This window comes from Vespula vulgaris, chromosome 4 (genome assembly GCF_905475345.1).
Source record: "Vespula vulgaris chromosome 4, iyVesVulg1.1, whole genome shotgun sequence".
NCBI classification, from domain to species: domain Eukaryota; kingdom Metazoa; phylum Arthropoda; class Insecta; order Hymenoptera; family Vespidae; genus Vespula; species Vespula vulgaris.
The window spans coordinates 495,001-520,417 of NC_066589.1; the positions used below are offsets into that span (position 1 = coordinate 495,001).

At 35.8% G+C, this 25,417-nt stretch overlaps 1 protein-coding gene across 5 annotated transcripts in view; it reads left to right on the forward strand.

The window, feature by feature from the left end:
* The window catches only part of LOC127063045 (rap1 GTPase-activating protein 1-like), a 117,264-nt gene extending 91,872 nt beyond the window's left edge, over positions 1 to 25,392 (forward strand). For all 5 annotated transcript variants that reach the window (XM_050992275.1, XM_050992276.1, XM_050992279.1 and 2 more), the window contains 7 exons: positions 15,882 to 16,205; positions 21,093 to 21,275; positions 21,713 to 21,951; positions 22,042 to 22,320; positions 22,428 to 22,593; positions 22,674 to 23,516; positions 23,621 to 25,392. In XM_050992275.1, coding sequence (XP_050848232.1) covers positions 15,882 to 16,205; positions 21,093 to 21,275; positions 21,713 to 21,951; positions 22,042 to 22,320; positions 22,428 to 22,593; positions 22,674 to 23,516; positions 23,621 to 23,782 — 2,196 coding nt within the window. In that variant the 3' untranslated portion in view covers positions 23,783 to 25,392. The remainder of the gene's footprint in view (positions 1 to 15,881; positions 16,206 to 21,092; positions 21,276 to 21,712; positions 21,952 to 22,041; positions 22,321 to 22,427; positions 22,594 to 22,673; positions 23,517 to 23,620) is intronic.
* Positions 25,393 to 25,417: the final 25 nt, after the last annotated feature.

The following is a 25,417-nucleotide window of genomic DNA, read 5'->3' on the forward strand; positions in this document are numbered from 1 at the left end:
ATTATTACTATTATTATTATTATTATTATTACAACAATCTAGCTTGTTACGCCAACTTTCAATGGTATAGTTTCTTTACAAGTCACGCGTAACTAACAGAGAACAGTGTCCTTAATTAGCAATATAATGATATTGGTAACGTTCACTGTCTAGCGTCCTTTCGTAAGTAGCCTCTGTTGTAGACGGCGAACGCTTATTAGCAGTCTTTAATAAAACACGCGTACCAACCTCTTGGCACGTTGAACGTGCTATGCCGACAATGATATTTATTCACGGTCGATCGACTTCCGAGTTTAACACCTTGTTCATCTAGCTATCCATAGCAGTTACATTGTTTTTCCATATCGCGTGTCTATAACTTATGCGAATATTCAAATTTTTAACTGGCCACCGACGACCTCATATTCGCGATATATTTCGTCGTTTACTCAACGTAAATATACATGTTTTCCATCTACCTCGAGTATTTCGTTTTCGATAGAAAAGTTTTTCCATGAATTTCTCGAGTACCGTCAAACATAACAATCGGCTTTTTTAGTACGGTAAAAAGGAAACAAAAAGAAAAAAAAAGAAATAGAAAAAAAAAAGAAAAGAGAAAAGGAAAAGACCTTACAAAGGATTCGTGCCAAGTATAACTTTTCGGGAGACATTTCGTCGAAGAGTTAAATCGACGTGGTGAATTCAATCAAATCATCACGAATCGATATTCATCCCTGACCTAGTTTTTATTCCTTCTCATTGACCAACTTGGACAGTAGAGAGAGAAAGAGAGAGAGAGAAGAAGAAGAAGAAGAAGAAGAGAGAAAGAGAGAGATAGTAATACAGTAAGAGCTATCGTGATAAGTCGATGGCTAACAGCTGCTATGGAATCGACCAGAGCAACCGAGTCAAAAGACAATTTCATTCTTGGCACATCTCGAAGTTTATGTATACGAAGACTGTACATGGGCGCGTCCAACAATGCGCACACGTACTGAATTATTCATCCTCGAGTGGAGACCATTCTCTCTCTCTCTCTCTCTCTCTCTCTCTCTCTCTCTTCCTCTCTTCCTTCTTTCTTTCTCTCTCTTTCGTATTTCCTCCCTTCATCATTTCACCTTTTCGTCTTTCTTTCACGTAGAGAAGACTCGAAGCTTCCTCTTTTCTTGGACCTCCCTTCTTTTTTTCTTTCTTCCTTCCTTCCTTCCTTCCTTTTTCTTTTTCTTTTTCTTTTCTTTTCCTCATCCTTTTTTCTCTCTGTTTCTCTTTCATTCTTTCTTTCTTTCTTTCTTTCTTTCTTTCTTTCTTTCTTTTTTTATTTATTTATTCTTGTGTTTCGTACTCGTCCAACTAAAATTCATTGCGTACTCGCAAGAATCCTTTCTCTTTTTTCTCTCAACCTTTCTTCTTTTCTTTTCTTTTTTTTTTTTTTTGCTATTTTTGTTTTCTCTCTTCTACTTCCTTTTTTTCTTAATCCAAAAAAAAAATTTTGTTTCCTCCTCTTTAATCATCCCTCCGGAATATTTTTGTTCGGATATGGAAGAAAAAAAGAAATGGATCGAAAGTCTTTCACGTAGATACTTCATTTCGGGGTTTGGAAGTTTCCCTTCGCGACCATTTCGAAGTACCTACTCGCTTTTTCTTTTTCTTATTTCTCTTCGTTACGGTGAAACGACGCAACTCGAATTATGTAAATCTGGTGCACGCGAGCGTTGCACAACTCCGTTAAGAACCACCCACCAGTTTCAGTCTTTTTCTTCTTTTTCTACTTCTTCTTCTTCTTCTTTTTCTTCTTCTTTTTATTCTTCTTCTTCTTCTTCTGCTTCTTCTTTGTCTTTCTTTTATCTTCTTAACTCATCTTTTCATTCGCGAGGAGCCCCATGGATTACTGTATTTTTTTGCGTTATCTATATTCCACCATTTTTCTTTTTCCTTTTCTTTTTCTTATACTTTTTTTTCTTCTCTTTTTTTTCCACTGTTAAAATCGTTATCTTAATCGTTCGGAGATAAGTTTATCGATGTAGAAGAAAGAATAATATAATTTTAGTCTACCCGTTATCATATTCTTTTGTAACTCGGTAACGTCGTTTTTTTGTCGCTTAACGAAGAATAATTGATGTGACCGAGAAAGAATCAAGGACGGCGACGTTCGTTGAATATCAAAAATTGTTATGACTTTCATAACTATTCATATCTCTATAGGTTTTGGTAATGCGTAAAACGATCGTACACTTTGTCTTCTCTTTGTTACCAATGTCGTTTGGCTGCAATTTCAAGTGTTTACTTCTTAACGACGTAACTGTTTTGCTCTAAGAATTTCTTAACCATTAATTTGCCAAAGAAGTACCATTCGTGATAAACAACGTATACGTGATTTAATATTTAACGAATCTATTTCGTATATAATCGTATTTATTTTACTCTTTCAAATATTTGTAGTCAAATATATTATATTTGTGTTAGGAGAGTCAACAGTTCAAGTAGATGTTACGTAGGTAATTATACGTGGCACCCGCATATACGCGTTTAACATTAGACGGATGATAATTCATTCGTGTTTTACACAAAAACGACGAATAGAGAAGAACGTGCGACAAACGTGGTATCACGATCTAAAGGATTTGTAAACGCACAGATGGTCAAAGCGAACTGTGAAACCATGTTTGTACCGTACGATGATCTCGTGTACAAAATGAGAAATTGTAAAGAAGTATAAAGAGAGAGAAAAGAAAACGAAAGATGCAATAGAATAAAAAAAAAAAGAAGAAGAAAAAAGAAAAAAGAAGAACAGAAAAAAGAAAGGAAGGAAGGAAGGAAGGAAGGAAGAAAAACCAAAGACCCTTCGAAATTTTTAAAGAAAACGATGATTACCTCTCACCGCTAAGTTAATATCACGAAAGACATTATCTCAACTTCTTTTTGCTTCTTCCTTGACGTCCGGTAATGGTGTGTACCGTACAGTGGCGGCAAATGCACGTGTAAATCCCGTATATTGCATAGAATTTATTCTCTTTCCCTCTCAAAAACAGTGTCTGTCTGTCTGTCTGTGTGTGTGGTGTGTGTGTGTGTGTGTCATATGTGTGTGTATGTGTATATGTATCTTGTATAAGAAGGCATTTTCCATCGAGAGAATTTCTCGACTTGATTCTCGTTCGCGGAACAGTTAGGAGGAAGCAAGAATCCGGAAAGTTCATGGAAGAAGGCATTCAATTATACGGCGAGCTGTTCGTACAAAGCTTGTCGTCGTCTAATCGTAACCTTTTCCTCCCTTTGTGGGATAAAAGAGGGAGCAATAAAAACTCTCTCTCTCTCTCTCTCTCTCTCTCTCTTTCTGTTTCTCTCGTGAAAATTGCAATCTCTCGATGCACCGAGATATCGCGTTAATCGTAGAAACGTTAGACGAGAAACGTTTTTATTTTATTTTTTGTAAGAAATTTACCACGGAATTCTTCGGCGTGTAGAGAAAAGCTAGCAAGCAAGAAAAGAAAGAAAGAAAAGAAAAGAAAAGAAAAGAAAAGAAAAGAAGAGAAAGAAAGAAAGAAAGAAAGAAAGAAAGAACGAACGTATGACGTTAAAATACGTTCGTTTTGCGAATTCGAAGTTGTTGGAAGTCGAGCGACATATGTGCGTGCATTTGCATAGTCGAGTCACGGGGTAAGCGTACGAGCAATGTACACCAAGAGATAGAGAGATAGATAGAGAGATAAATAGAGAGAAAGATAGAGACAGAGACAGAGACAGAGAGAGAGAAGGGAAGAATAGCGACGCGACGAAGAGAGGAGACTGCGAATCCAACGATGAATCTGCACCCACGCAGTTTGCTTAGGGTCGCGAAGGGATAATGCAGCCAACCTAACTCTTTCTTTCTCTCTCTCTCTCTCTCTATCCATCTATCTATCTATCTATCTATCCCTTTCTCTCTTTCTTTTTCCTCTTACTTCCCTTCGTTTGTTAAGGGTTAAAAAGAGTCATCCCCTATCCGTCTCTCTCTTTCTCTCTTTCTCTCTCTCTTTTTCTCTCTCTTTCTCTCTCTCTCTTTCTCTCTCTCTTTCTCTCTCTCTCTCTCTCTCTCTCTCTCTAGCTGCTTTACTCCTCTCTCGCAATTTTTCCTCTCTCGCCCTTACCGCTTGCGTTATTAATACGCGACTTTCGTTCAGTCTTTTCCTTTCCATCAGACTTCTCCGACTTTTCCCTCTTTCGTTCTCTCTCTCTCTCTCTCTCTCTCTCTATTTTTCTTTCTCTTTCTCTCTCTGACTTTTCTGTTTTCTCTTAGCAAGCGCTCGAAAACTCATTCATCCTCCGAATTCGCCGACGTGGAACGCCGGGAAAAAGTTGAGCCTCCTCTTCGAAGAGAGAGAGAGAGAGAGAGAGAGAGAGAGAGAGAGAGAGAGAGAGAGAGAAAGAGAAAGAGAGAAACGTATTTTCACTTAGCGAACGACGAGTCGCATTTTACGAGCAAGCCTGACGAGGCGAGACTCGTGTAGACCGCTAAGCATTCGTGTTTCCCCTCTCTCTACCTCCCTCCCTCCCTCCCTCTCTTCTTCTCATCGCCTTTATTTTCCTTCTCTGACGTTCCGTTACGTTAATTATCCAAAGTACGAGCGCATAGTTCGATTCGAAAGTATAACGAATCGTTAATACCAAGCAAAATTCTTCTCTCATTTTCTCTATTTTCATTTTTTTCTTTCCCTTCGTTCTCTCTCTCTCTCTCTTTCTCTTTCTCTCTCTCCCTCCCTCCCTCTCTCTGTCTCTCTCTGTCTCTATCTCTCTCATATTTCTCTCTCTCTCTCTCTCTCTCTCTCTCCCTCCCCCTTTCTTTGATTCTTTTCTCTAAGGATATAAAGCGAAATATAGCTCCTAACGAGGAACGTTTTCCTACTATACCATTTTAATGGCGATTCCACGTAACCATTTGCAACGACCTAATGCATCTGCACACGCTCTCCCTCTCTCTCTCTCTCTCTCTCTCTCTCTTTCTCTCTCTCTCGCTGTCTCTGTCTCTATCTCTGTCTCTCTCATATCTCTTTCTCTAATGTATTCATAAAAGATGTTGCTAGAAAGATGACCAATATTTCCTTCTAACATTTTTTTTTCTCGGTATATCTACGAGGAACAGAAAATGTTTTTTCCTTCTTCTTCTTCTTCTTCTTTTTTCTTTGTTGTTTCCTTGACTCTCGTCGGTTTCAAAAAGAATCATTAGAATGTTTCGATTGGCAACAATTAAGTACCTACTTATCCACATACTTACTTACATACCTGTCATAAATCATCTATTCGATAACCATCTCTCGTAATTTTTCAATAACTTCCGATAAATTAACATTTTTATATACGTAACATATTATTTAAACGTTCTCGTTTACTATTATCAACCGAGACACGGTTGTCAACCCTGTCGACGTGTCTTATTCTAACGGTGAAAATTTATGTGTGAGAACGATTAAACGCGTCATACTTCCTGCTTAAAAAGGTCCGAGGAGTGTTCTTTTTCTCTCTCTCTCTCTTTCTATGTGCGTAATTAACGAGGATGTCAGTAATAATAAGATAAAAGAGGCCTTTTGGGATTACCGGACATCGTATTTTCCGTCTATTTATATATTTGTACTAACTCGTTAAAAAAACAAATAAAAAAGTTTAAAGGATAGATAAAAAGATATATCCTATTCCTAAAAATTCTTTTAATAAATTTTCCAACGATGTACACGCGCACACATACATACATATGGGTATATAAAATCGTGGCAATATCACCGACAGCAATTCATGACTCAGAGATATAGAATTGTTCTGTTATCGTGGCCTTTTCAACCCCTCGACTCAGTCGAAATCACCCAGTAAAGTCATCGAAATCTCTTCTCTCTCTTTCCCTCCCTTAAGTTTTATAGGATATAACGAACCACCTATCGAGTTAGGGTATACGATCGTGTCGTTCTTACTGTCTCCGTCTAGGAACGTTCTTTTTTCGTCTCCCCTCGATTCGCTCGTTTATATTCATCCCCTTGAAATTCCAAGAAAGAAGAACGCCGTAGAAAGAAACTATGACTAAGGGGGTAAAAAGAAAGAATATATAAGGCGGAAGATATAGTCTTCTTTCTAGTTTTCTCCCCTTTTTCTATCTTTCGTCTAGCCACTAATGGCTTCATCCGCTACATGTCTATACGTTTATGTCTGTGTATGTATGTGCTTGTTTGTATGTGCGTGTATGTATGTACGTACTCGGGGTGATTCAGGCAACTAGGATGGGCCGATCGTTCTTTTCTGTCTGGAAGATAAAACAAAAAAAAGAAGAAGAACATAAAAGAAATAAGACGGAATACCCGTGAAAGGTGTTTCATTAGAAGTTTGAATTTGTTGCAATCTCTTCTTTCTCTCTCTTTCTCTCTCTCTCTCTCTCTCTCTCTCTCTGCCTTTCTTTCTTTTTTACTTCTCTTTTTTTAGCCAAATTGATTCCATTTATAAAAGTATCGATAGGAAATTATGAAAGAATATACAAACTTATTACGATATTTTACGATTATTACGATATTCTTATTATCTGTTTTACTTATATACTTTTTAACGATAATATTAAGACGTCGATCAGATAGTATCGAAGATGGTCATCTTCAAAGAAAAATGATATTTGCTCGGTAACAGTACACACAACACACACATATATACGCTTTCTTTTCTTTACGGATAAATCACGGAAGATAGATACCTTTAGTATAAAAGACTTTCGTAGGTGCTCGATTCGAGGAGGAAGTTGTCGTAAAGAAACTTTACGAAATTAGAAAGTCAGCTTTGAACGAAGAGACAAGTTATACCAATATACCTTCCGTTGACTCTTCTCTTCTCGCGATAAGGGCCGCCCATTCTTTTTATCTTAGAATATTCGAGATTACCTAAGGATACTTTTTTTCCCTTTTTCTTTCCAACTCCAACTATCGTCTTTACATCGTTATTTATGACGCTATTTGTAATTGGATATATTTTGACAGCAGGTGTTTAAAAAAAAAAAACATCTTCGTATCTCCTATACGATATTTATTACTAAACGAAGTTAAAAAAGAAAAAAAAGAGAAAGAAATATCGTTTCGATTATATTTAATCTTGTCGAGAAATCAATCTTGTCGAAGCCTTCACGATCAACTCGAAACCTCATTGAACTTATTAGGCGCGAGATCTCTCCTTGTCTCGTGTGGCTAAGCTACGAAGTTCTCTCTCTCTCTCTCTCTCTCTCTCTCGCTGTGCAATTGAAAACTTTCTCCTAAAAGAACGGTTTATAGAGCTCTCGATGGAACGACATCTTCCGCGTGTCTATGAGGATCAGTCTCTCGAAGAGAGAAGAGCACTCTTTGAAATCACCTACGAGCAGCAGTACTCTCCTCTCCTTATTTCTTCCGGCCGATCCAATCGAGGGTTTTCTACGCCCACTCGTTCGATGACTCACTTCTTTATACACACATACATCCGTACATAGAGAGTCATACGTACATATATATATATACACATATGTACGTACTTACATATATGTTCGCTTGTCGTGCCCCTTTGACGAATTTTTCTCCTTCTTTCTTTCTCTCTCTTTCTCTCGTTCTTTCTGTCTTTTTCTACGTACGTACACCCACGTACTTACACATACACATACACGTAATGCATATATACATTTGATTCAACTCATACAAAGATTCGTCTTGCGAAGTTCCTTCTAAACGTACACGTCGTTGATAGAAATGATTTTGAAAATATGACATCGATAAAAGGATTGCATTTCTGTAAATTATATTTCAGGAAAGAGAGAGAGAGAGAGAGAGAGACAAAGAGGAAATCTGTGTCAACGTGAAAACCAATCGTTTTTCGTTTAGAATCGATTGAAAGGTGATCCCGAAATCGATAATTAATTGAAAATAATTACATTCCAAGAATTCTTAGATTCGATTGAAAGAAAAATGAAGCTCCCAACAAACTCTCTCTCTCTCTCTTTCTTTCTCTCGTCGAAGTCTTATTCGCTAACAATCGATCATCCTAGTATACGCGCCTACGCTATCCGTTTCTTTCTCTTTATCTCCATTTTACCAGAAAAAAAAAAACTTAAAAATTTTTTCTCTTTCGAAAGAAGGGAGAAGATGCCGGGTTTATAACGTCTTTCGTAATTTCCTCCTACTCGATCTCTTCGTTCTTCTCTTCTTATTATTCTCCATCAGAACTCGTCGTCGGTAGTACTTCAAAGAAACTCATAAACATTACCAAACTCTACGAATAATTTATTTATACGATATTATTTATGCGAACTTTACTTACATACACACGAATACACCCCTATCCTATCTCCCTCCCATTCTTACCCTCTTCTCTTCAGTCATCCTCTTTACATGACAAGATGATAGGCCAAGCGTGAAAATAATATAGTGTAATATTTCGTCTAACAACAATTACCTTCTTCCCTTTATACCTATTAATAAATGCAAATTTGTTAATGCTTTCGTCGCAGGTAAATGACGAGTAGTATAATTGAATTACTTACACCGCACTACACGACATCTTGTGATATGGAAAGAGATAGAAAGCTTATGGATAGAGATAGAGATAGAGATAGAGATAGAGATAGAGATAGAGATATAGATAGAAAGAGAGAATGTGTGAGTGAACGAACGTGCGAGTAGAGCGAGCGAGTGAGAGAGAAATAAAGAGAAATGCAAATAGCCGTAGCACAAGCGATTCTATAGCCATTGTTGTGCTAGGTCATGCGGCTGGGCTTATGGTTCTGCTTTTATGACCTGTTAGAAGGTAGTACGATGTGAGAGAGAGAGAGACAGAGAGACGTATATACACACTAACACGTACAGATAGATACACATACAGAATTTACACGTCTGCATATTGGCTCTATGTCGCTTTACCTGTTTTCTCTCTATCTCTCTCTCTCTCTCTCTCTCTCTCTCTCTCTCTTTCTCTTTCTCTTTGTCTTTCTTTTTCTCTTTGAAGCTAACGTATTTTCCACGATTCTACCTGACCGTTTCCCATGGAAACAACGGCAATACACGATGGGCACGGCATTCAGGTAACAGTGAACGGTCCATTTACCTTCTTCGGTAGGAACGTCGTCTACTCTAAGAAACGCGTACTCACTCACTCACTCGTTCTCTTGCTTGCTTGCTTGCTTGCTCGCTTGCTCGCTCATTCTTCTTCGATGATAAATCGTGGAACTTGGTTTTACCGATAAAAAACGGAACTTTTTGAAACGAATCTTTCGAAAAACAAGTTTTTTCTACTAGTTGAAGTATTTTACGAGGTGTTGCGTAAGTGGAACAATATGTTATTTCAGATCGGAGATATCGATTCTCCAAATTCATTTCATAAGAATTAATACTTGAGTTTCTTTAATAGAACGTTATTTATAGATGCGATTATTATCGCGTAGAATAAGTCATACGAAAGTATTACAACGTTCTCTCTGTCTCTCTCCCTCCCTCTCTTCCTCTCTATCTCTTTCTCTTTCTCTCTTATTCTTTCGTTAACTATCTCCCCACTCTTCTTACGTTCCCTACGTTTGGTCGTAAATCAGGCAATAGCTTAAGAATTATTACGACAGTTTGAGGGGAATAAATGGTAAGTCGTAGGACAATGTGGATTAAGTTTTCGCAGTTGAATTAACGTTAGAGAAATATTGTCAGACGATCTATGTACCTACCTATATATTTAAGTGTACCTAAGTCACATAAGCTAAGCGTATACGTAACATATACGTTACATACGTAACATATGCGTTATAAGTAAAATTTGTTTACGATGAAAATTAATGACGAAAGGTAGAAGATAGAAAACGATGGGAGAGAAGAAACGAGTAAGAGAGAGAGAGAGAGAGAGAGAGAGAGAGAGAGAGAGAGAGAGAGAGAGAGAGAGAGAGAGAGAGAGAGAGAGAAATAACGAAGTATGTATGCATGTAATAATCATACACGTCGAGTTACAACTTTCTTCGATGTACTTATGATGAATTACACTTTCGTCCCTGAGAGATCGCGTATCGTAACGACGCTTAATTGCATATCGCATAATCGCGTTATGAAATCATTCTATCCTTCTCACTCGTCTACATTCTCTGTATACGTATACTAACGTATAATATCGTACGCGTTTCAATATTTGTAGCGCGATTAAGGCCACTCTGCGACATATGTATGTATATATGTATGTATATATGCTGCTGCATGTTGTATGTATGTATGTATGTATGTATGTATGTATGTATGTATGTAATACGTAGTATAGGTATGCGTCATTGCTCTTCGTTCGAGGTGGGACGACTATTTCCGTATTTCGAAAGAAACCTCTCCGGTCTCCTCTCTTAGCCTTCATTGTGGTAGATAGGTACTTACATACATACATATATTCATATATACATACATTCGTATATACGTACATTCACACGTTTATACGTATGTATTGATAGATACATACATTTATACATACATACGTTTCCTTCTCGTACTCAAAATCGCAATCCGTTGTGTCGTATCTTTTTCCTTCTGTATTATTAGTACGTGCGAAAGACTCTCGAAATATCCTCGAGGAATTGCATCGTGAATTGGACGAAAATTTAGTTCTCGTAATCGGACGAACCAAGAATTTAGTTGAACACTTGGAAAAACAGATTGGAACAAGTCTAAGAAGAGATGGTAGACAACGACGACGACGATAATGATGATGATGATGATGATGATACTAATGATAATAATAATAATAAGAAAATATCCAACCAAACGATGATATATTTCATTTTTTAATGAAATTCGGTCGACAAAATTGCATTCTACTCGATCGATCGATTTCTTTACAAATCGATCCGCCCTCGAACTAGAAACGATATCGTAAACAGAAACATTTGTTTTTCTCATCCTCTTCGACGAGAGAAAAGTAATCTTATTAAGAGTTTCTTTCGCGAATGACTAGGCGTGGATAACCTATCTTGAGCTTCGACCGTGACGTAAGATCATAAAACGAGCGAGCGAGTGTTCGACCGAACGATCGAGCAAGCGAGCGAGCGAGCTAGCTAGCTAGCTAGCTAGCTATCTTAGCTAGTTCTACCTATATCATGAAAATCGTTAGACAAGAAACTCGTGGGAACTTCACCTTCTCCAAAGGATTCAGAATAAAGAGAAAGAAAGTCTAAGGAAGTACATATTTCTTCTCTTCCATCGAATCGTGACCGAATTCGAAAGGAGACGTTATCCTTTTCGTAGAAGCGAAAGATTCGATTGCCAACAAGTAAGAAGAGAGGAAGTGGGGGTCGAGTTATAGGGGGACAAGAGTAAAAGGGGAAAGAGAAGTGAAGAGAAGGGTGGGAGGAGAGATTGAAAGAGAGAGACAGAGAGAGAGAGAGAGAAGGAATTACTGTGGTTCGAAATCAAAAAGGAATTCAACCGTTTGGCATCCATGGAACTTAAAAAGAAGTTGTCCTCTCCAATTTTATCCAACGTTCTCTTTCCCCAAGTCTGACGACTTTAAAGAACGGATGAATGGACTTTTAACGAGGTTGCAAATGTCGGTGAAGCTTTGAAAACGAGAGTGGAATAAGAATAAGAAGGTGGAGGATCGGCCAAGATACGGAAGAACGGAAAGCGATGACATAGAGTAGGTTTAACATGAGAGAAGGAATAAGAAGATGAGAAGGACCAAAAGAAGAAGAAGAAGAAGAAGAAGAAGAAGAGGAAGAAGAGGAAGAAGTTAAAAGTAATGCGGATGTGAAATCTCGAATTACGTTTGAGTCTTCCTCGAAAATCCGGAGCAGCGAAGAAGTCCTCCACTAATTTTAAGTGTCTCTAAATTCGAAAACCTCACAGCTTGTCGTATAGGCAAAAGAGATAGATAGAAAGAAAAAGAGAGAGAGAGAGAGAGGGAGAGAGTGGGTGAGAGAAAGAGAGAGAGGGGGGGGAAGAAAGAAATGGAAACTCGTGAAAAAAGGAAAGAAAAGATTGATAGAAGGAAAGAGAGAGAGAGAGAGAGAGAGAAAGAGAGATGGAAAGTTTAAACCCGCGGGTGTTTGCGCGCTCGTGCTCACTGCCAAATATAAACCCTGAAGGGCTTTTGGATGGAAGAAAAAGAAGAAAACGAAGAAGAAGAAGAAGAAGAAGAAGAAGGCACGAGACACGCGATGATGGTAGGCCGGGAAAATGCTTTGCCAGAGTACAAAAAGTCAGCCGAAAAGCTTCCTCGGCTCCCATTTGCTCTCCCGTTGATCTATCTTTAGCTCTCAGATACGGCTGTCGATCTCGTGGAATATCTCGCACGGACGATTTTACGCGAGTGCGAAATCTTCGTGCTCCTCATTTAATCGTTCTAATTTATGCGAACCAATTTCGTTCTATAAAATATATATATATATATATATATATATATATATGTTTTTAAAAAACCAAGCTCCTTTCTTCTCTTTCTTTCTTTCTTTCTTTCCTTCATATCTATATCATGGCACATTCGATAAGATTACATATTTAAACATTTTTAGAAAAGATCTCAACTACCGTTTTGCTTTCATAAAAAAGATAAAACTCTTTTGACGTCAAAAGGATATCGGACATCTACTACTAGCCATCTTTTTTTTATTGTAACCGAACAATAGACGGAGGACATCGTTCGTGATAGTATTAAGAGAAGAGGGTTTTAAGGTACGACGAGAAAAAGATTTCTAGAAGAATCGTGAAGTCTTTGTAAGTCGACGGAAGTAGAGAGATGATTTTTTTTTCTTTTTCTTTTCTCTCTCTCTCTCTCTCTTTCTTATTCTTTCTTTCTCTTCTCTACTCTTCTCTCTTTCTCTCGTCGAAAATAATGGAGCTTTTCCCTGTACGCGTACCACCTGCTCAAAATAACATATGCTCTGCGTAACTTCGTCTTCTTCTTCGTCGTCGTCTTCGTCGTCGTCGTCCTCGTCGTCTTCATCGTCGTCTTCATCGTCTTCATCGTCGTCTTCGTAGTGCGTTTCATCGACACGCTTCGTTTCCGTTATGCACGTTGTGTGCACTAAGTCGCTCGACTCCGACGATACCTCTCCCTCTCCCTTCCTCTCCTGTCTGTCTGTCTGTCTGTCTGTCTGTCTGTCTGTCTGTTTGTCTCTATCTCTTTCTCTCTTTCTACCCAGAATAGTAACGCTAGGATAGGAATGCAAATAATTGTCGAGCATTCGATTCACGCCGCTGAATTTCGATTTGTTTTGTAAATTAAGTACGTAGGTATGTGTATATATATATATATATGTATATATCTATGTATGTATCTATGTATGTATGTATGTATGTATATATGTATGTATGTGCGTGTGCGTAGCGCATACGTGACGACCGAAGAACAGTCCTCCTTCGTTTCCCACCGAAATCGGTATTCCTCCTCTCCTCTTCCTCCTATATACCTCCCCCCCCCCCCCCCCCACCCCCCTCTCCCTCCTTCCCCCTATTCCTTCTCTTTCTCCTCTTCCTCTCTCGTTCGGTAGCACGAACTTCGTTAGTGCCAGATAACTAACCGACTAATATTAACTCGGAGAATTACCAAGAGGAACCGCACGGATTCCTTCCATCGTTGATATCCTAACTTCAACGTTAACGTTATAATTTTTGCATGGATCGTTATCATAGAATGGTCAGATGTAATTCAACATTTGTGATCTTGGATTTTTACAGTAGAATTGATTTGAAATTTTATGATAGAACTTTCTTTTCATATATCTGATCATTATATATATATATATATATATATATAATTTTGTTAGATGTATATATATTTTATAATAATAAATAAATATTTATATATATAATATATATTTAATATTATATTTTAAAATAATAAATATATATACAATATCTATTTTATCTATATATATATATATATATATATAATATCCATTTTACCTATTACATTTCATATATATTTCTTTTCCCAAAATTTTTATAATGAAAGGAAAGAAGTCAATTGAGAATAATCTAATAGGAAGATCTCACGAAAGTTCAAGTTAAAAGAAAAAAAAATAAAATAAAAGAAGAAGAAGAAAAGAAAAGAAAAGAAACGAAACAAAACTCGGAATTCTCTTAATGGACGGTTATACGTAGCTGGTTGTCCGTCGACGGATGTTGGTTTCCTGATTTCACGTACATGAATGCACAGTGACACAGTAAAGGTAGAAGCGTTACGACGAAAGTTAGGGTCACGAGACGAGAGACGGAGACGATATTGCGTGTCGGAACGCACGTTCTATGGACGTTGAAAGGTGCAATGGAAGGCGCATATGGCGCCTTTTAGGCAGGTGTCGTGCATGATATACAGAGAGGGAGGAGGAAGATAGAGAGAGAAGGAGAGAATATGAGAGGGAGAGTGAGAAACGAAGTGTGTTCAGAAACGAACGACATCGTTGATTACGTTCTATTAACGCCGTCGAGTGTCAGTAACGTTGAAGCAACATTGATCAGAACCATGCTAGCCTGTGGTCGTTTGTCGCTTACCTTCGACCTTTCCCCCTTTCAAATCAAACGACGTTCGCGTGCGCTCACCATCAACGCAGGAAATTAAATTTTAATCAAGTGTTAAGTTCGATCGTATCCATTTATTCCGTGATTATCTTTCTCGATCTAGCTAGACGAATTTAAATCCGTGCTTATGTTCGAAGGTCTATCGATCAGTATGTTAGACTTCTTTTATAGATAATAATTCGATGTTCGTTGTTTATCAAAATTCATTATAATCGATATTTCCTTATCTGCGTAACAACATTTAACATAATTAATTTGTTAATATTTCATTGGATGTTTACGTGAAACGATCTTTATACGTGTGTTATATGGTATTTATGTACGTTTATATGTGTGTGTAACATTATCGTTCGACTAAGCTCAAAGGACGACGTTAAACAAAAAAAAAAAAAGAAAAATTAGCTGATTTCCCCCACCTGCCGATACTTATTAAGCAATTTTCCAACTAATCTTCGCGATAACGCGTGGAACAAACGACGACAACAACGACGAAGAAAATGAAAGGCTCAGAGCCTTTACGTTCGTTAACGAGGAACTTTAACGATCGATCTTCGATGCCGACATTTACGAGTTTCTTTTCTTTTCGAGTTGGAACCGAGGTAACGCGCGAATAAGTTAAGTTTCTGTTTTCGATGAAAATAGTAGGTGATAGAACGTTAGGCGAAGAAGAAGCCATTCGAGAGTTCCTCTTGTAACTCGAGAATCATCGCGGAAGTCAATAACATTGTGGATGACTTGATGGTGGTCTTTTAACGTGTGAAAAGAAGGAAATTATTATGAATGGGGAGTGGAGGGGGAGGGGGGCGGTACGGTTTCCCTTTATTTCATAATTTCGTTTCTCTCGTTAGAAATGACTAGATCAAGAATAAATTATTTTCTTTATTTTCCTTGTATAATTATTTATGTAGGTAAAATGATATTACCAAACAATTAGAAAATAAAATGAATAGATTACTAGACTATGAAGAGGAAAAAAAAAAGGTCAGCAATGGACGATTATACGTAACAATAAATTACTTATTTTATTCATTTTCATTCTATACAATCGTCCGTCTAGATGAAATAATATCACCAAACAAATAATGAAGAAATAAATAAATTACTATACTAGAAAAAATCAAACGAGCAGCAGAATAATTATACGATAATAAATGACTTATTTTATTCAACTTTCTCTTCTGCAACGAAATGACGTCTCTAATTAGAATAATATTGCGGATTGGAAAGATATGAATGAATTATTAGACTGTGAATTTCTGAATTACTGGAAATATATTTTTAGAAAAAAAAGAAGAGAAGAAAGAAAGAAAAAAAGAGAATACAAAATTGCCATGTAAATAGTCCACGTATGCAATATATTGCGATAGAGATAACAATGAAATTCTAATCGAGTTTTATATTTTACAGACAGCGAGAGACGAACGAGCAGCGGCAAGTCCTGGTGGTGCAGGTGGACAAAACAATCACTCGTCTTCGTCTCCTTCGCCCTCTCCTGTCGGCGATGCACCTCTTGGAAGAGCCCTTATGGAAGCAGCTCTTCAACAGGCCACTTCCGGCTCGCAGGAGCCACCCTTAGTCGTGACACCACCTGGTTATTGGTTAGATGGAACCGATCATCGACATACCTTGGACTCGGCAGGCAGAGCATTGCTTCCTGCTCAGCCAGCCTGGCAGCCTAGGATAGATCAGGATGACACGGCTAAGTGTTACAGACGTTTCTTCGTTGGCAGAGTACGTTCACTTCAAACATATGCGTATCTTATCCTTTAATAGATTAAGTTAATGGTTTCGACGGTTCGAGTATGCTTCTAATCTTTAATATATGTCATGAATTTAATCGCCATTTTTTTTATTTTTATTTCGTTTCAAACGTATGTGTGCCATTATTGTCCCAAAAATTGAATAATTAAGGAACGATTTCGCTTTTGTTGTTGTTACTGTTTTTTTTCGTTCTTTCAACTTTGTCAAAGAATTCGTTCTTTCGTGATGACCTTGAAAGAAAGATGGTCATCGGCCTAACAGCACCAAGCTCGTAGTACATTATGTATAACGCTCGTAAACGTACGTACGTATGTACGTACTCAAGTTTATGTAAAGATGGAGTGAGATGGAGATGATGGTTAGAGTAAAAGAAAGGGAGAAAGAGAGAAATAAAGATAAAGATGGAGGCAGAGACGCAGGAAAAGGAAAAGAGCACTTCGGGCGTGGGAGTGGGAACGTTCTCATAGTCTCGAAGAAGAAGAGAAGACGATGCTTCTTCAACCAGAAGAAATACCCCTACCCCCTTCGCTTCAACAGTGTTCCTGATTTTCATCCTTGCTTGCTTCTCTTCCGTCTTTAACCGCAATCTACCCCAAGCATCCTTACAATTATTATTTATTCTTTTTCAAGGAAAAAAAAGTAATCATTTTTTATCAATTATTTTTTATTTTCCTCGTAGACGTATATCGTAACAATATTTCGTGTTTGTTATAGGTGAGAGTTGATAGTACATGTTACTATATTGTGTATATATATATATATATATATAGTATTAAACAAAAAGATATATAGTTTGATACAATAGTATATATCTATGTATATATATATTTATATAATATATATGTACGTACGTATAATAGCATATATAACAGAATATAACAATTATACTACATAATATATAAATATATTTTATTAGAGAGAGAGAGTACGTGTTATGTGCTAGAAATTATTATACAATGCACACATAAAAATATATAGATGTAAAGATGAAAGTATAATACGAAGAAGATCGTTAATAAAATAAAAGAAATAATTGGTCTTTAGATCATAGAAAACATCGAAGAGTGAAAATAGCTAAAAGTGCATTTCCCCTTCTCTTTAATAGTTCATTCTTATCTAAGAGTTCACCTGTTACCTTTGTCTAGCGTGCACCTGGGTTACCTCTATTTTTAACGCGAACTTAAAACTCGTTAGGTAACGTAACGTGAGCGAGATAATGTACGCATGAACTCGTTTCTTCGCGGGAGCGTGCTCGAGTTCGCCGCCATTGTTCAAGAGTGGCAGTAAATAATTACACTGCGTGTCATAGAGAACGAAAAGCGATTTTTATCGGGCCATAGAATGTATACATATCGTAAATGTATTTACAACTATGTACAATGTATATCATATGTATCATAGCTGGATCTCATTCGATTCCGTGTTTTTCCCTCTCTTTCTCTCTCTCTTTTTTTTTTTTATTCTATTTTACGATATTTCCTTGTCGAAGAAGTTAATTTTTCATTTTTTGTTTCTTGTTTTTTTTTTTCTTTTTTTTTTTTTATATATATATTTCGTTCGAGTACGGCATACGTGTAGTTACAAAATCGTTATCACTCTCGTTATCACATACGCGTTTGACGACAGGCGTTAAGAGGGGAAATAAAAAAAAGGAAAAGAAAAAGAAAAGAAAGTGAAAAAAATGATATCGTAGCAAAGTTAAACAAATCTCTTCTCTTTACATTTCTTTTCACTAGCAATTATCGTAGACGAAAGAAAGCTAAGAATGTTCTCCCAATTATTTATCCTATCCTATTCTATCCCATCCCATTCCATCCCATCCCATCCCATTCCATTCTGTCCCAACTCATCTTATTCTATCCTCCATCCCATCCCCCATCTGTCCTTTACCAGTATCGGTGCTTTCGATAACCTTTTAAAAAGAACTTCGAAGGATTGCCATAAATATCTCGTCAGCGTTACGATAAGTTTAATGGTCCATGTCGACTTCGCTAAACTGTGAAAGACGTGAGAAAAGAGATAGATAGAAAGAGAGAAAGAGAATGAATGACTGAATAGAGAGAGAGAGAGAGAGAGAGAGAGAATAAGTGACTAGAGAGAGAGAGAGAGAGTGAGAGATAAAGGGAGAGAAAATGAGAGATAAAGGGAGAGAAAATGAGTGAGTGAAAAAAAAGAGAAAAAGAGAGGGAGAGAAAATGAGTGAGCGAAAAGAAAGAAAGAAAGAAAGAATAGAAAAAAAGACGAACTTTATTATACTTGTTCGGTCTATTATTTTATCGAAAGGGAGAAATTTTAGTATCGATCGATAAAAAACTTTTTAGGAAAACAGAACTTATGTTGCCCTTTCATTGTTATATGATTATTTTACATTCTAATGACATAACGAGTGTTCTCTCGTCTTCTTTTCTTGTTTCCTTTTGTTTTATTTTGTTTCTTTTTCTCTTTCTTCTTTTTTCCTTTTCTTTCTTTTATTTTTCTTTTCTTTTCTTTTTTTTTTTTTAATAATGAAAAGGTCATGATCTTTTGCGAACAAAAGGCTCGTATCGAAAGGATGCATACACCTTATCTCTCCATGCGATCGCATTGTGCGGTTAAGCAGAGAGCCCATTAAAAGAGCGATTTTATTATGCGCAATATCGCTCCTCTAATTAGCGGTCGCCACGAATACCAACGCGTAATCCGTTCCATACCGCGACTTATTAAAGCACCACATGCCTCTTCTATCACCTTTACTTGTGTATTACAAATAGAAAGAGAAAGAGAGAGAGAAACAATGGATATTACGAGTCTCTTTTCCGCGTGATAACACTCAAAGTTTATTTGATTTGATACGTCCTAATCGTTTTATAATATTAAAATCCGTCTCTCTCGCGTCATATAATGATATTAAATTATTCGAAATCTCAATTTTCAAATATTCAATTTGAATGAAAAATTAAAATGTATCGTTACATTTAAAAGCGAGAAAGAACGAAAAAATCTATTTATACGGACTTGATGAAATGTCACGTTTTAATATATGCACGACAAACTAATATCTTTTTAATAATATTGCATATGTATTTACATATATTTTTCGATACAAGAAAGTAGAACGAACTTTTCGAACCGTTCAACATTGTTACATTTTATTCTACATTCTTGTATTTTTTCTTTTTCAATTTTTGTTTTTGATTTTTTTCTTTTGTTTATAATTAATTAAAAAACTTTCGAGTCACCGTTATGATTTATGCACGTTTTAATATATGCACGACAAACTAATATCTTTTTAATAATATTGTATATGTACTTACATATATTTTTCGATACAAGAAAGTAGAATAAACTTTTCGAACCGTTCAACATTGTTACATTTTATTCTACATTCTTGTATTTTTTCTTTTTCAATTTTCGTTTTTGATTTTTTTCTTTTGTTTACAATTAATTAAAAAACTTTCGAGTCACCGTTATGATTTATGCACGTTTTAATATATGCACGACAAACTAATATCTTTTTAATAATATTGTATATGTACTTACATATATTTTTCGATACAAGAAAGTAGAATAAACTTTTCGAACCGTTCAACATTGTTACATTTTATTCTACATTCTTGTATTTTTTCTTTTTCAATTTTCGTTTTTGATTTTTTTCTTTTGTTTACAATTAATTAAAAAACTTTCGAGTCACCGTTATGATTTATGCACGTTTTAATATATGCACGACAAACTAATATCTTTTTAATAATATTGTATATGTATTTACATATATTTTTCGATACAAGAAAGTAGAATAAACTTTTCGAACCGTTCAACATTGTTACATTTTATTCTACATTCTTGTATTTTTTCTTTTTCAATTTTCGTTTTTGATTTTTTTCTTTTGTTTATAATTAATTAAAAAACTTTCGAGTCACCGTTATGATTTATGCACGTTTTAATATATGCACGACAAACTAATATCTTTTTAATAATATTGTATATGTATTTACATATATTTTTCGATACAAGAAAGTAGAATAAACTTTTCGAACCGTTCAACATTGTTACATTTTATTCTACATTCTTGTATTTTTTCTTTTTCAATTTTCGTTTTTGATTTTTTTCTTTTGTTTACAATTAATTAAAAAACTTTCGAGTCACCGTTATGATTTATGCACGTTTTAATATATGCACGATAAACTAATATCTTTTTAATAATATTGTATATGTACTTACATATATTTTTCGATACAAGAAAGTAGAACGAACTTTTCGAACCGTTCAACATTGTTACATTTTATTCTACATTCTTGTATTTTTTCTTTTTCAATTTTCGTTTTTGATTTTTTTCTTTTGTTTATAATTAATTAAAAAACTTTCGAGTCACCGTTATGATTTATGCACGTTTTAATATATGCACGACAAACTAATATCTTTTTAATAATATTGTATATGTATTTACATATATTTTTCGATACAAGAAAGTAGAATAAACTTTTCGAACCGTTCAACATTGTTACATTTTATTCTACATTCTTGTATTTTTTCTTTTTCAATTTTCGTTTTTGATTTTTTTCTTTTGTTTACAATTAATTAAAAAACTTTCGAGTCACCGTTATGATTTATGCACGTTTTAATATATGCACGACAAACTAATATCTTTTTAATAATATTGTATATGTATTTACATATATTTTTCGATACAAGAAAGTAGAATAAACTTTTCGAACCGTTCAACATTGTTACATTTTATTCTACATTCTTGTATTTTTTCTTTTTCAATTTTTGTTTTTGATTTTTTTCTGTTGTTTATAATTAATTAAAAAACTTTCGAGTCACCGTTAATGATTTAATCATAAAAAAGTTTCATTACGTTTTTTTTCACATCTTTCATAGGAACATGTGAACCTGATAGGAAGGGATAGCGAGAATGGGCCGGTCCTTGTCTCGGTGAAGGCCGAGACGGTCGCTGGACAAGAACACTGGCGAGTATTGCTGAGATTACGTGCTGGTTCAACGCATGAGTTAGTTCCAGCAGCATCACTTGGACCGATTCCTTCACCAGCTAAAATGGTCAAGGTAAATGAGTTTTTATTTCTTAATGAAATAAATTAATAATCAATTTAATATCCGAGGATATACGTAATAAGTTATATACATATAACATATAAGGTGTATACATGTACGTAGTATATATGAATATTTTTCAATTTACATGAAAGATGACGAAAGATAACATGCATATTTTCTTAATGAGAATCGTTTGATCGTTTTTATTGATCTCTCAGTCTTGTATGATAGAGGTTAATAAGACAAATATCACTTGGAATCGTGAGTAATTTAACGACTTATAATTTGGACTCGTACGAGAGCAATGTGTCACGTGTGTCGAATCGACGAAAATAGATCATCGCTACTAAAGTACAAAAGTACGCGACGACAGAAGTAGAGAGAAAGAAAGAGAGATGGAGAAAAAGAGAGAGAGAGAGAGAAATAACCAGCATCATTTTTTTCAGGCGATCAACGACTCCTTGAACGTAAATACTTTGATGCCAGTGGTATGTTCAGGAGCTGGCACATTGATAGCTCAATATGACGAGCACGCACTCGTTTCGAGATTCAAATTCGGCGTACTTCATCAACGCGCTGGGCAGGTGACCGAAGAACAGCTTTTCGGTAATCGTCAGATCACACCTGCTTTCCAAGAATTTCTTGATCTTTTGGGACAAAAGATCGACTTGAAGGATCACAAGGGGTCTGTATATCGTCATCGGATATTATTTTCATCGATTATTGTTTTAACAGTTATCAAAGAATGTACTCAACGTAATATTCAATTTTGTAGATATCGAGGAGGGTTGGATACTCGGCATGGTCAAACGGGAGATTCCGCGGTTTACGAAGTATTTCGTGGCCGTGAAGTTCTCTTCCATGTGGCTTCGCTTTTACCGTATAGTCCAGGTGATTCGCAACAATTACAACGCAAGAGACACATTGGTAACGATATCGTAGCGATTATATTCCAAGAAGAGCCTACACCTTTCAGTCCTGATATGATCGCGAGTCACTTTTTGCACGCCTTTATCGTCGTGCAAGTCGTCGATCCATGTACCCCTAACACAAGGTACAATATATATACTACATATATGTCATTTGATATCAAATTCAAACGTCTCAAAAATACAGTATAGTATTTATCGTTTTATTTATCGTTTTATTTATCTCTTTTAGGTATAAGGTGAGTATAACAGCGAGAGACGACGTACCTTGGTTCGGTCCGGCCTTACCAACACCTGCTGTCTTCCTAAGAGGCGTCGAATTTAAAGAATTCCTTCTTACGAAATTGGTGAACGCTGAAAACGCGGCTTACAAGGCTGAAAAGTTCTCGAAATTAGAAGTAAGTTACGTTCTTCTTTTTTTTTGTATTCTAATATCATTCCAAGTAAAGCGAACTAATATTTATGATATAACGATCAGTTGCGAACCAGATCCGCTCTATTGGAGTCCTTGACGGAAGGATTACAAGCGAAGACAGCGGAGTTCTTAGGAGGTACCATTGGTTTAGGAGGTAATCTAGGATTCGGTGGGAATTGTCCTGTAAGTCCAACGGCAAGCGATTCCTCAGCTTCCGGTGGCGGAGGTACTGGCTCAAGATTCATCGATACGGTACGAAAGGCATTGATATCTCGAGTGAGAAATGCATCGACCGAGAGCGTACCTCAACAACTCGCTAAAAAGGGTGCTCATTCTGAACCAAGTCCACCGAGTAATCGACAATCCAATGGAAAGATAAGTGGGAAACGATCCGTCGAACCGTCAAGTCCATTGGGTTCGCCAGATTTGACTCTACGAAGGGATTCGGAAAGAGGTAGCCCTAGTTTGGGAAGTCAAGACAGTAGCTTGTCTAATACGGACAATCAGGATAGCAGTTTGGCTACGTTGCAACAGGACGAGGTAGATCGTAGAGAATCTGGTACAGGAATCAGTGCAAATGATTCCACGAGCACGGAAAAGGTCACCACGGTTTCCTCGGTTCAACGATTAACTCATGAAAACTTGAGAAGACAGGAACGAACGGAAAAGACCGAAATAACACAACGCGTTGTTTCCGAAAGCGACGATAGCTCCTTGAACAGCGAGCTTGAACTCGACCAAGCTGTTTATCCCGACAGCGACACAGGTCTTGAATCTATGAGTTCCGCGGAAACGCACGACACTACGAGGTGTAATGCCAAAGACGGTGCTGCGGAAACCGAGACTTTGAGGATGGAAGTTACTAGACTTAAGTGCGATAAGCTGGACTTATTGAGACAAAATGTGGTAAGTTTGAAAAGCTTAAATATTTCTTTCATCGCTTTCTATATGTTTATGTATTGTTCCTTCGTGGAATGTTTATTATTATTCTTTATATTTTAATCCAACAGACTTGTCAACGCGACATTAAACGCCTTCGAGAGAAAGAGTTACAATTGCAATCTGACTTAGCGGCAGCATCGAAAGAGATTCTCCGATTAAGGGCGATGCTAAAAGAATGTTCGACGAGCATTCCTTTGGATAACAACAATCAACAGACGTCCACCGTTTGAAGAATCGTCGAACGCATTTTTTGATTCGTTATCGTTAACGGAGATTACCGTTAAAGATCGCTATATTTTAATCGTCGAATGGGGACCGACCAATTCGTAAACTTCGTAGATCTTCCACTCTTTCGAGATCATTTCTTTTAAAAGAAAATCATTTGAGATGTCTCGTTGTTGGATATATACATATACGTATACCATATACGTATATGTGTATATATATATAAATATATAATGTGTGTGTGTGTATGTACACGAAAAAACTTGCAATCAATGCTTTCTTCCTCGGTTCGCTTTTACGACTGGGTTTTTTTAGATAGCGATTGGTACAAATTCGATAAGTCATAAGGGATATGTAATTAGAATGTAAAGTCAAAGACTACACGGTTCTCTCGAAGTCGAGCTCGTTATTGGAACGTACAACAGTATAGATTCTGATTGTTGAAGTACTTGTTTAACTTATATCCCAAATATTTATCGATTAATTTATTGATAGATATAAGGTAATCCCTTGTAGTCAATATAGTTGATAATTCAATAGATATAAATACCAACCGCGATACAAACATCTTGTCATTATAATATTAGTCACTTTTTAAAGTGAAATGGCCTTTAGATCTAGCATTTGTGATGCTAAAAAGAGCACGCAAAAAGTAACGCACCAATGCATATGACCGTGTATTAGTTAAGTGTAGGTCACTTAACTCTGATTATACTTCTCGCACACATCATACATGGTATACATATATATTTATTTATATATATATATATTTATATATACATATATATTTATAAATATATATTTATATATATTTACATATATATATATTCATATATATATTTATTTATATATATATATTTATATATATATATATACTATTGTAAGTAGTAATAATACGAACATCTATTAAAATCTTTGAAGATACGGATTTGTTAATTTACCGATTAAGTCTAATAACGATGATATATTTTAACAAATTCGAAAATCTTCAAAACTTATGTGAACATGTCACAGCAAAGTTTCTCGATAATACGTTGGAACATTAGTGAATATAAATGTCACGCGAGTTAATACTTCAACAGATAATTTCATCGTCTCTTAAAATCGATTTACATAATTTGACGAATCTACTAATCATTTTTCTAAGTTGTCATAAATTATTCCATGATATACGTATATTTAATCGGTCATTGCGTTAAAATAATATTAAAAGAAAAGCAACATATATTGTTCATGTTTTGTTAATATGAAAAAAAAAAAGAAAGAAAAAGAAGTTAAATATCACTTGCTGCTTTATTTTGTGCTATGTCTCCGTTAGTAGTTTTTATTATTAGTATTATAATATGATTTTTATATATATATATATAAAAATATTTTATATTAACAATAACGTTTTAATTGATATAGCTTGTGTAAATAATTGATCGTCCAAGTAGATGCAAATATTGACAGGATTTAGAGAGAAAAAAAAAAAGAAAAAAGGACAAAAACGTTCGCTCACACACACGTAAAATACCAAAGCTTAATATAGTTGAAGCCATTTCTTTTCTTTCTCTACATTCCTTTTCATACAATATGCATTGAGTTACATATAGAATATAATATGTATCGTATACCTTCGGCACTTGTGAAATCTTTAC